The sequence below is a fragment of the Motacilla alba genome, chromosome Z (assembly GCF_015832195.1).
Source record: "Motacilla alba alba isolate MOTALB_02 chromosome Z, Motacilla_alba_V1.0_pri, whole genome shotgun sequence".
NCBI classification, from domain to species: Eukaryota; Metazoa; Chordata; class Aves; order Passeriformes; family Motacillidae; genus Motacilla; species Motacilla alba.
The window spans coordinates 43,676,455-43,689,595 of record NC_052046.1 but is presented as its reverse complement, the minus strand read 5'-3'; the positions used below and the strand labels follow the sequence as shown (position 1 = coordinate 43,689,595).

Genomic DNA, 13,141 nt, shown 5'->3' with positions numbered 1-13,141 from the left:
CCAAAATATTAGTATTTTCACCTCAAATGGAAAGAAATGCATTTATGTTTGTAACCAATCATGCTAAGGTAATGGTATGTAGAAAAACACTGCAGGAAATAAATATGTCTTGAAGTAGGACTTGTTGAGTGTATAGAAAAACATACAGTTTCATGGTAATGCATAAGATTAAAAAAAATGAACTGCCATCACATTCACTAAGCATTATCTGTGTGTGGAATGAGTAAAGCAGGAATCTTGCAACAAAGAAAAGCAAGACATACTGTTAACTATGTATCAGAATGCACATGCACAAAGGGGCTGAATTAAAATTACAAAAAAAAAATCCTGCAGTCTTTACATTTCGATTCTTTATGCTGTAATAAAGTTTCTTAGAAAAGGCTTGTGCTTGCTCTCAGAAGAATGAAAACAAAACACTACCACTCAACCTCACCTCACAGAGACTGCTCTATGTAGTGAAGATGCAATTTCATTGCAAATTACTATGGGAAACTGAATGATCCACTTTCATCATAGCACAATGATTCTAAGCCAAAGAACTCTCCAATGGTGTCCTCGTGAGTCAGGTTGGATCCTTCCAACACCAGACAAGACATATTCCATCACAGGAACATACTAGTACTCAGCAGTGACATAACATCTCAAGCTTTATAGCCAGCTTACTTATAATAGCACAATTTAGGATTCCCAGGAAAAAAAAAATTTGTGGCTTATGGGACACAGGCAGGTTTCAAAAGGAGCCCAGTCTTACAGACACTGAAGACAAACACAGAGTGTTCATTTTGAGACACCATAGTTAGGTGAAGAAAAACACATCTGCCACAGGACACCTGAGGCTTATTCCAGTCTTAGTCAGTAAACAGTTTTGCACCAAACAATAGCTCCTCATATAGGAAACCCTACGCATAAAATACACTGAAGAACAGCACAGGTGATGGGACTGGCCCTTCCAAAATCCTTTTGGTTGGCGAAATAAGAAAAATCAGCAGATGGCTGAGGTTACACAACAATATCACATGCTCAGCTGTTTAAGGGAGTGAAATACTGGGTTGCCAGTAAACTTGATAGTACTCATGTGTGGAAGACCATTCCTTTCTACATTTACCTTTCTCTTTGCCCCCTTGGACAATTTTTCTTGTCCAAGTTCTTTTTTCTGGTAAAATCATTAGGGGCTGTATTTAAAATTAGCCCACACGGGCTAATTTTGAAACCATTTGTTTCAAACACTGAGATCACCAACTGCAGGGAAAAAGTCTATTAAGTCTTAGGGAGACACATCCCTAAGCTCCTGAGTTTTCAGTATTGTTTAGTGCTTGTTTCTATTCTTTATTCTGTGGTGAAATGACATACAGGGACCCCTGTGCTGTGATCGTTCCATCAGGCAGAAATACAGAGCAGGCACTATTGCTTTAATAAACCATTCTCTGTCTAGCCCTGTAACAAGAATACCAGAACAATATCATATCCTTGAAGTACAGAAGCAGAAAGAAGATTAAGCACATGTTGCACCTTTACACAAACAGCATCACATGGCACTTGGATAAGCAGGAGGATAAACAGGTGCCTTTCACTCCACAGAGTGCTGCTGACACATTTCGTATTCTACCAGGTGTGTATAAACAACAAGGATGACATATGTCCTCCTCTCTTAAGTGGAAAAATTCAGATGTATCAGAGAAACTAGAACCTTAAAAAAAAAAAAAAAGTTATTTAACTACAGGAACAACTTACCTCAGCTGTGGTGTGGTCCTCACTGCTGGAAAATTGTAAGTGAAAAGTGGATACTTTTTCTGAAAGGACAGACTCTAATTCAAGCCCCACTATTGAATATGAATTTGGAATCATTTTAGGAAAAAAAACCAAAACTTTATATCTGTTGAGTTTTTAAATGCAAGAAATACTGCTTTTTAACAAAGTAACTAACTTGTAGTAATGACAGGAGCTGCAGGAAAGGAGGACAAAAGGTAGCAGCAAGTGCCTATAAAACATGGAAGTCTTTTAAACAGGAGTTGTTTTCTTCATAGCTTTTTTTACTTTGAGGTATTAGCCATGTTATGAAGACAAAGCACTGAACAGTACCACAGCATTGATGATGCCTGTCCTCACCTGTCTCTTGTATGTTTCCAGCTGACTGCGTGCTGCATTGGCCTTCCTTAGTTCTTCCTCCAGGCTCACGGTATTTTGCATGTACATTGTATTCTTCTCTTCTAAAAGCTTCACTTGCCGCCGCAAATCACCCAGGTCCTCCAATTTCTTTTTGTATGACTCTACCTGGCTTTCTAACTTGGCTACTTTATCAGAAGAATGCCTGAAGGGACAGATTATATCAAATTTGAACTCCAAAAACTAACAAAACTAACAGAATTTAAAATGCTTCTTCACAACTTTTTCTTAATGCAGATGACATTAATGGGAAGAACAATAAAGCAACCATATCCTCCTATTACTCATGTTTTCACTTTTAATTGTCTATTTTCTACCCATAACTATTTGTCAACTCTAAGAGCTGCTGCTGAAGTTTCTTTTAGACCCTATCCCTCTTCCTAACACACCTTTCTTATCAGCTTCAAACCTTAAAAAAATAGCTAAAACAACCTCACTCCCACTCATTTCCTTTCAATTCTAAATTATCTCCTGTCCTAAATTTTTCAAGGGTAAAGAAGAAAGGTTTCTGCCATTCAGTTTGTTTTAACAATAACCAGGACTAAAATCATAAAGATCTCTCTGCTAGACAAATTGCACTTGGTGACACAGAAGAACCGTAACAGTTTTGAAACCTGATTCCTTCTAAAAAAAAAAACAAACAAAAAAAAACCAAAAAAAGGACAAAAGAAAAAGAAACACCAGGCTTCAGCTTTTCAGAGTTTTATCAATCCACCTGCTGCACTCCCAAGATTACAATGGACCTCAACCCCCGCCAAAGGTCTCTGCTGTTATTATCGTTCCCAGTTTCATTTTAGAATCAACCAGTTTACAGACCCAATTTCCTGTGAAACACAGGGAACCTCACATCGAATCAATGTGTCGGTTTATGGGACATTGAGGCAAGTCAGCCCTGTTTAATCCTCAGTGAGGTGCAGGGCCTCTCTCTTGGGACAAGGAATTGCTCTTTGAACCCATACCACCCACACAGTTTATGCAGCCTGATGGGTTCACTTCTTGTATTAATGACAGAAGGGATAAAGACAGATAGCTTTGGTAGAAGGCTGCCAGTGGATCAGGAATAGCAGTACGAAATAAGTCTTGCTGGTGAGAACGAGTAACTGCTCTGAATAATCCATGGCAATAGATGCCAATACTGAAGGAATATGCTCGATAGTAAAAGTGGCTGTCCCACTCTATAAACCCCTAGCATCATCAAATCATTACAACTTTCATTGCTAAAATTCAGTGGGAATGAGAGCTGCAACAGATGTTCACACTAATATTATATGATAAACCAAAAGCACCACCTGAAGTCCGAACAATGCAAACCCAGGAAAGGAAACGGCCTAGTTTTCTGACGAGAACAGATGCCTGAGGCATGATGAAGGTGAATACTGCATACTCAAAGAGACCACTGGGTGCCCTGTTATAACTATTAATTGGCATAGAATTATTAAGTTATAAGCAACAATTTTACTCAAGCTGAATTGTGTGTCGGTCTGTGTACCTAAACTGGAGGATCCAAAGAATCTTGGCATTGAAAGTATTTAATATTAAATTACTTAAACAAAAGATAATGTAGATTAAGTACACAAATTATACAGATTAAAAGGTAGTAGCTCAAAGAGAGCTAGTGGAACAAAATTTACCTGAGTACATCTATCTCATCCTTCAAAGACTGAGCCTCCTCTGCCAGTGTGGTAAGCTCTTCTGTTTGTTGTCTCAATTCCGAAATTTCCTTTTCTAGTTCTTCACAGCGTATTCGATAGTCATCTTTTGCAGCTTCTAATCTGTAAGAATGAAAAGAAACCCAGGAAATAATTTCTCATCCTGAGCCAGTTACCTTTCCTCATCAGAAGAACACATGAAATGGCCTCCTGCTGCAGTGACAGAAAACAATAACACAATGTGCTTATTCAAAATGTAAAAGGAGATTGACTTAATCAATGCTCCCAATTTAATATCAGTCTTTCTATTTGAAAATTCACAAGGTAATATATGTTACCATAAAAACAAAACCTGATGTTTCCTCCTATAAATGCAGTTTAACACAAGGGAAGCTTAAGGAGAAATTTAAACATTTTTTCATCTTCGGGCACGCAGAGTTTGAACATGACATCTTTATTCTATTCCATTCAGCTGTCTAACTCATCTACCTCCAACAACATTGACCTGATTGTAAGATGTTATAAATGCCATAGAGCTCTACTGAAGCAGCTTTATTTATTTACTCAAGGGACCTGTGCACGCCCAATACCTCTGGAGAACCAGTTATCTAGTTAACAAGTAAAGAACACTGAACAAAGTTGCTGAACTGCTTGCATACACTATGCACAGCCAAAGCTCTATTAACCTGGCAGTGAACAAAGGAAGTCAGTAATAGAAACTTTTTCAATGTATTTTAAATGAATGGAAGAGGACAACCTGAAACAGAACATCCTACTGTGATTTTGCTCTGAAATCAAAACAAAAACAATCTAGGATAGGAGATAAGGGCATGAGGAAAAAACCAAAGTCAAGGAGTCCAAAAACCATCTACAAGAATGGAGACAAGAGAAAAATCTTTGAGTCATCCAAACCAGAAACAATAAAGATTTGGATCATGACAGACCAGGACAGTCAAAGCACAAAGAGGCAAGATTAGGAGGAAAAGATGTGTATCACACAAGGCACCACTTAAGCTGTGCAAATGTTCTGCTTCATCAGGTAGAGCTAGAAGCAACACATACAAATTACCATTAGAAGCCACATAATATGAAGACAGGGGAAGGAGGTAAAGGAGACCAGGAATGACTCTCACATGTGAAAACAGTTTAGAATGACCTTCAGAACCTGAAAGTACAGTAACAGACAGTGCAGATATTGAACACAGGGACAAAATCTGTTTGAACAGTAACTGATACCAGACTCAGGTAGGAATCGTTGCAGAGCATGGAGATGAATCAGAAGAGATAAAAGGGGACATCACCATTACTTTATTCCTCTACATGGTAGACGAATAAAAAGAAAAAAATCCAGGCACTAGTTGATGAGGAAGAGAAGCATGGAATGTTTTTCAAGGAACTGAAAATCTGACTGGAGATGATATGTCAGAATAAGCAGGAAAGGAGGCTTAGAAAGAGGAACTGGAAAAATGGCAAAACAGAAAAAAAAAGGAAAGTAACATGGCATATATTGTAGAATTGGAAAAAGGCAATGAGAAGAAGATAGCAAAAAGTGTAAAGAAAGAAATGCTATAATTTCACTCACAAAGGAGAAGGAAAGTATGGGAAAGAAAATGAAAAGATTATGGTGAAGTGAACCAGCTTTCTTCAGCAGAACAGGCTTACGCAGCCTGAAAGCAACAGTCAAGGGGATCAGTAAGGATGTTTAAAGAGGAACTGTATTTTCACATCCTGGGGAAATGGAAATAAAGTGCAGAACTCATACATGGATAATCTCTATCTTTCATCATCTCTGACTCTTGTTTTCAAATTCAGGTAAGGACATATTTTCCTACGTTGATAATGCCACCAGCAGTACAGCCTGTAGCAAATTTTCATCTGGGAATTACTAGACTTTAAAAATACAATCAGAATAATCTGCAAAAAGGAAAGCATGCTACTCTTCATTTCACTGACTTTGCAAAACACGGGTGAAATGACTGTACACAATTCAAACTCACAGCAGAGTGACATATAAAGCATTTCAGCATTTAGAAACTGCGCTTTTTAAAATGCTGGATCTTGTAGAGAGCAAAATGATAATGTATACATCACTTTAAAAACTGTACTACTGTGGCAACACACCATCCATTATACTAATTCACATTTGCAGCAGAACCAGAAATATCTGAGTCACTTCTATTGCCAGCTACAAACAACCAACCTAACCAAGTGTAGCTTTTCTACCTGAATGTTTCCTCTTGGAGCTGTTCCAGTTGTGTCTGCAGCTGCAGGTGTCTACGACCTGCAGGACTGTTGGGATCTTCAATGGAATCAGACTGATTTAAGCGTTCCATCAAAATCTGGTTCTCGGCAAGCAGGCTGCTCTTCTCCTCTTGGAGGGCTGCAACCTGTTGTAATAAAAGTATGAAGAGGAATAATTAACCTACCCAGGTACAGAGAGCAGTATTTTTTCATGTTCATAATGAAGTATCAACAGACACCACAAACAGAAATATGCAGGCTTCACTAATCACATTTCACAAGAATACACTGCCTAATTTAATAGGTAGTCAATTGCTATGTGATGTAAACAACATATTGCAATATTAGGGACAGAGTTACAACTCAGGAAACATAATTATTCTTTTATCTATTTCACACAAGCATTTAAAGAAAAGTGTGTTATGACAGTGAGTAACTTCATTATAATAAAATGTGCATGCTTTCCCTAGAAACAAATAAAACTAGCTCTTCACAGTAAAGGCCATCTGCAAGCAGGCCTGAAACACGAACATAGTCCCAAAGATAGCTCACTTTCCACTAACACTGTGAAAACAGGCAGTAGTGGAAAGAACCCAAAGCGCTCCAGGAGAGTACTGAAACATGGATTCATATATTAACCACGACAAACAAAGATCAGCTTTATTAATTACAATAGTTACTGAACTACAAGAAACCTGAATTAATACTTCGAAGTAGGGTTGCAATAGCAATGCCTTTCAGGACTCCCCCTTCACACTCCTCACGTCTTCCAGATGAGTACTGATTTACTTACAGTAAGACTTAGTCTAAACCCATACACATTTAATGGTCTACAGCAAATTCTAACTGGGATTTAACTATTAGCTGGAACTTTTACAGCAGCAGAACTTGCGTTAGTTGTCTATGGCAAAAGTTTTACCACACAGCTCAAACCCTTCCTAACTGAATGAAAAGAAGTTACTAGTATGCTAGTTACTAGTTTGCTAGTATGAACCATAATACTGACAACACAGCAACAAGATAAGAAAACAATGGTATTCATTCTGCTAGCACAAGTGAAAACAAAACAATTACTGTGACATTTTCATCCCCCTTCTAAAAATTAAGTTCCAACACGCTAGTACTTATTTTCAGCCACCAAAAAGTTCACACAATTCTTTTCCACTTCAAAATTGATACGGACTCTATAGCAAACTTACCTGCATATCTAACTCATGACATCTCTGCGCAATTTCTTCTTTTGTTGCAAGTGCTTCATTTAATTCTTCTGTAGTTTTCTTCAGCTACCATAAACAAGAAATGCTTACATTTTCATCACTCTCTGTGATCCATTTAAAAATATTCTGAATTACAGCCAGTCAAATTATTTTTACATCAAGGTAGTATATAAAATTTTTAAAAACTGAGCAATTCTGCTCAAATAAAGAAAAAAAGGAAGCAGACATGAATACTGTTTAGTTTGTGTATCAGTAAAAAGAAAATATGCCTAAAAGTAACATTTGCTTTTACATTAAAATTATCACATCTACTCTATAAATCGAGTCAAAAACTCCAGGAGAAATTGGGTCTGAAGAACTCACCCAATTGCTACACCAAAAAAACCTGTCAATACCACTTTTCTTTACAGACGCAAAGAGTGCGTAATTTCAATTTTCAATCTACATTTGAAATACAGAAAGGACTGAAGGTGGAATACAGGGAATGGATAATTGGGGTAAAATTCTTCTAGTATCTGGAAGCTACTTCTAGTGCACAATAGGAATAAAACTAGTATGTTACAGAGAAGTCTACCCTTTAAAAAAGGGCACTGAACCTTACAAGCAGTGGGAAATATTCTGATACTTCCCTTCAAACGCTGAATGTTTAAAGATATGTGTTGAACTGGTCTGCAAATGACAGCAGTTAAGATAACACAGAAAACATAGGCACAAGAAAACTGGTCTGATAAAACAGGTGCATGCATGTTATGTATATAGATACAGATATATATGCACTATTATATATGATGAAGTTTAAATGAGCTTTCTCAAACAGAATCATCATACCTTGCATTTGCAAGTTTATTTCTATGTGCCTGTTTACATACAAAGAATTAATTTCATCTGCAAGAATTTACATATTTCGGCAGAGAAAGCACAATGGATGAATACAGTGAGCACCACTGTACTATTCTTCTTCTCAATTAGAAAAAAAATCTGAGGAAGGAGGACAGTGTTAGCATGAGGATAAGCTAGTAAAAAAATTTGGTTTGTATATTTTTTAAAATATATCAGACAGGGAATGATCATATTTGAAAACTTCTATTTTGCAGCAGTTCCAGGATTCCCATAGAAGCAGTTCGTTTTTATTTTTTTTTAAACTTACTTTGGAAATAGGAACTCAGATAAAAACATTTATTCAAGTAGTACATCTTTTTTATCTTTCTTTCTTTCTCCATGCCTAAAGATTTGTACCAATGTGCAGTTTTGCACTATTATGTCATACAGCTAGACTGGTTTCTCAAATCAACGTTTCCATAACCTTTAAATACGCAATAGAAGCAAACTCAATTTACAAAGCTAAAGGACTTGAAATACTGAGATCTAGTTTTTCACTTCTTATTTTAACTTTTCCACAACACCCTTTAATGATTAAAGAAAAAGAAAAGATGGAGTTCTTAATAAGGCCACTGAGATGCTATGACTGAAAGAAAAGAAACATCTAGTCTTAGATACCTGCCGATCAAGGTCAACGTAAGCATCATTTCCAACAGAGACTGGAGATTCCTTACTCATCAACTGCAATTAGATTACACTGGATTAGAAAAAGCAAAGATTTAACTTTTATATTAAAACCTATGTTTCAATGAAACACCAAGCTGATTTTTACTTTTGAGAGCTTTAATCTGAATTAATTTGAAAGTTTTAAACTTCATTTTTATATATGACATATTCAGAAACAAGAACAAGAAAAAAAATCTTCATAATTTGTAACAGAGTGTTATAAAAGAAACCTTACATTATCTCTTTTTCTTTTGACAATGCACATTCTTTGTCTATGATAAGCCTACAGAACATCCCACTAAAGATTTTACTGCAGAGGCATTGGAATGATAGTAGATTCAACACACCACACAAGACCTGGCTTTAATTTTTTTCTGCTAGCAAGTGGTTTTTTCATATTTCCATTACCTGGATATTAACATCAATTTATTTATTTATTTCACTCAACTCCAGGACATGTTTATCTCAACTACTAGGGCAAAAGAAAAGTAACAAAAATTCTGTTCTGGAGTTGTCTGTAATTTTCAACATTAAAGAGTAATTCAGTAGAGTGCATTCCTGAAAAGAGTATTGCAATTCCTTGTGTACTACTTCAATGCAGGAATAACTGATAGAGATTTTGGCCTAGATTATTAAAAAAACAAAGCAATGAAACAAAACAAAAAACATCCCCAGCCAAACCCTCAATACAAACCCTCAAATTAATCCTACAAAACTGACTGAGGTACTGATCAAAAGAAAGAAAAAGCTGATGAGTTTTCTTACAGTAACCTAACAATCAGCTGCACCAGTTGGTAAAGGTGAAATCAAACCTAGCAAAAGTTGTATCTCAGCAACCTCCTCCCACACAGCTCAGGCAAACACAATAATGTTCTTACTAAAAGTTGTAAGACAAAAACAGGAACAGTCTCCCAAATGAGAAATACACTGTAACTAATTCAAAAGGCATCACTACAGAATGGCACTGACGGCTTCTGTCCAAATGCATAAGATGCATAAGAGCTCTCCAAGGACACGATTCATGAAAGCTACAATTAAAAAGGCCCTATCCTAACCAAAATCAGGACAAATTTTCTAACCTGGAATCTCCTGTCTAGCCCGGTAACTCTCTCCAGAGACAGTACTTCCTTTATTCCTTCCAGAAATCAGAGCCTTTGCACTATTTTCCTTAGCAAGGTCTTTTGGGATACACAGAGCCTTCGCTCCTCAATCCTGTCTGTTTATTACCACTGTGTACAAGTGAAAAATCTGTTTGACATTTACATCATTCAAATCATACACTCACATTTCTCTCACTTTCCCCATTTCCTTAACTAGGATTTAGCTGCATTATTTAGATTAATCTGTCTCTCCTCACAGCAGTCCTCCTCACACCTTGACAAAATTTGCTGAATTTCTTCCATTTTCTTCTACATCTTTACAATGGCAAACTACTCCATGAAGAAGCATTACATCAAGCCCACACTCTGCAACAACAATTAGAAAGTCCCTAGACTCAGAGTTGTCCCCTGAAAAATGAAGTCTTGTCTTTATCATTAGCATATATAATGGCATTACAAACTTATCTTCAATTTAGGATCCTGTTTTCTAAGCTGATTATCATTTAAACAAAACTTGCCAATCCTTCCTGCTCTCAGATGTTCATGCATGCTTTGAATACTGGATTTCACCAGCTTTTCCAGATGACTAATAGGGCTATTCCCTATTAGCCAAATACTGAACTCTTCTCATTGTGAACAATGCTGTTCACCAACACACTTTTGACACATGTATTCACACACATACAACTAACTTCTCCCTGCTAAGTCAGCACTTTCCCACTGCCTCTAACAGCCACCACCCCTTTCTAGCCCTAACACTTCCTAAAACTTCCTCTTTGAAAAACCAGCTCAACAGGCCTGTCCAAGACTTAGAGTAGAAGGAATACAAGTGACCACACAACCCACTAGAGGCCACTGTGGTGTCACTGCTTTCTGTGACTTGCCATAAGGCAGGCCATGGCTAATAATATCATCCCTATTTTCTTCAACAAGTTTTGCCATCTCTCCCAAAACATCCTGTCCTTGAGAACCCTGAGCAGAAATGTCCAGAAAAGAGGACAATCTGGAGTAGGATTAGGTACCGGAGATATATATTCTGGGTGTACCATGAATGCACACTACAGGTGTGAATTTCACTCCATGGGGTACATTAAGAATGTGATGAGGAAATGTGAATGAGGCACCAAGGGCAAAAGCCACAGATATATGTGCAGATGTATCTCACATGACTTAGTGCAATAGAAAGCACCTTGCAATTGGATGGTCTGTGGCATGTATAGTGGAAAAGCCAAAGATGAAATTTAAGGGATCCTTTAGTGTCCAGTACCACAATCAGACAAAGAACAAAAATGAGATCACTAGATAACTCAAAAGGAACACAGGAATTCAACTTCTGATCATCAGTTAACAATAAAACAACTGTAATAAGTGGCATGTAAAGGTAGAATTATCAGGGCAAAGGAGTGCTTTCATCTTTTCCCTACATATCTCCTCACATACTGTAAATATGTAAATGGTTTATGCAAGAAAATGTCTTGACCATGGCTCTGCTTCAAGACTGCCTGTACACAGCTCCTCCCCACTGAGAAACAAAAACCTTAACATAAATAGAACAGCCAATAGAGCACACAACTCCACTCATCTACCCAAACTTCTGTCTCTTCATTCAGATTTTTTGAAAATTTCAAGAAAACTTTTACTGAATGCTATGTTTTAAGTTTTCGTACAGATAGGCATATCAACTCGAAACACACGCTACACCTTCCATCCACCCAAAAAAAGCAAGATAAGAGGCTCGCCTAGTTTTCCCTATTCTTGACTTTGTTTCTGGTTAATCAGCATTCTCTGATATTACTGAAATTTAGAGTTGCAAAATGCTCATTTAACCAGTTACCTGCTCAAATGGCACATCAGCTTTTTCTGCATTATTTATTACTAATCTTACAATACTTTTAATAATTTTGAAAGCAAATTTCCATACTGTTTTCTTCTATATATTTCCTTTATTTGAAAGCTCACAGTCAGAAAAAACTAATGAAAAACTGATGTCACTTCACATGAGCTTCATATGCAACCTGCAAGTGTGATCCTAAAGTATGTGGTCTTGAGAGGTGTGGATCAATGGTTTTGAGTTTAGAGGGGCAAACTTTATTTCATTTGTATTTCAAATCAGTCAAGAGAATAAAAAGCAGGAGGAAGTGTCCTTCTCATTTTCCCTTCACATCTGTAAGTTTTCTTCAGGACTAGACTACAAAGGGAATAAAGGTTTATCTCCACAATTTTGCAGCACTGGAACTGGCTTTCATTTCCAAATTAATCGTTTAGTGTAAGTATAGTATCATCACCTATTTTCACACGTAACTTTAATGGAGGATGATGTGCAGAGATTATAAGAAGGGAAACATTAAAAATGTGCTTGCAAATTCAAGAAATTGCATTGGGCCTCTACAGGAGAAAGAAAATCCTGTTTAAGAGTGTCCCAGAGTGAAATAAACCAGCAACTAGCATTTATAGGCTTGTTCTTTTTCTGGTTTATTTTGCATAGCAGTCAGTATGGATTTTAAATGGTGCAATTACCTGGACAACATGACAATTCTTACAGTTATTTGCGTAGTTTTATAAGAAGTAGCTGTCATTCCCTGTTAATCCTTTACAGCTATATTTTTTCATGTTCATAGCTTTGGTCTGGTATCTTACATAGTACTTGTAGGTCTGCTAATCCTATATTATGAAAACCTTCACTTTTTAACTGCTTTCACTGTAAAATATGAACAAGCTGTTGTTGTCATGGATACATGAAGATTAGGGAAGGGGTAGAACTATCACAAAACCTGCATGCATGAATAACATTAATTATGAAAGCTTTTTTCCCCCACACATGATTTTGCAAACAGAGTTGCTCTATTTAGTTGATAATTTTGAAATCCAAAACACTTGCTTTATCTGAAATGCTTTTTCTACAGTCAATAATACTGCATAAGCTCACTTAAGTGCCCACAAGGCAATGTCAAAACCTAGCTTCTGTACTCACGTTCTTTTTCTTTCTTAGAACATCTTTATGTTAGTTTTTATGATTCCTGGCTATGTTTGATACTGTATATCCTTTAAAGCAGCTGGACTTTCTTCTTCCTCCAGTTGATACCCAGTCTACCTCCAGTCTATCTGTTGATAGACCCAATAAAATACTTTTATATAATTTCCTAGCTATTCAAATATAATTTTACTTCAGACAAGATAAAACTTTAAACAACCAGGAAAAAATACAGGAGGGAAAAACAGCACAAAA

At 36.8% G+C, this 13,141-nt stretch overlaps 1 protein-coding gene across 6 annotated transcripts in view; it reads right to left on the bottom strand.

Moving 5' to 3' along the window:
* HOOK3 (hook microtubule tethering protein 3) overlaps positions 1–13,141 on the bottom strand; it is an 87,170-nt gene that overhangs the window by 34,204 nt on the left and 39,825 nt on the right. For all 6 annotated transcript variants that reach the window (XM_038124094.1, XM_038124095.1, XM_038124096.1 and 3 more), the window contains exons 7-11: positions 8,768–8,830; positions 7,253–7,336; positions 6,036–6,199; positions 3,795–3,935; positions 2,107–2,308 (exon numbers count right to left, since the gene is read on the bottom strand). In XM_038124094.1, coding sequence (XP_037980022.1) covers positions 2,107–2,308; positions 3,795–3,935; positions 6,036–6,199; positions 7,253–7,336; positions 8,768–8,830 — 654 coding nt within the window. The remainder of the gene's footprint in view (positions 1–2,106; positions 2,309–3,794; positions 3,936–6,035; positions 6,200–7,252; positions 7,337–8,767; positions 8,831–13,141) is intronic.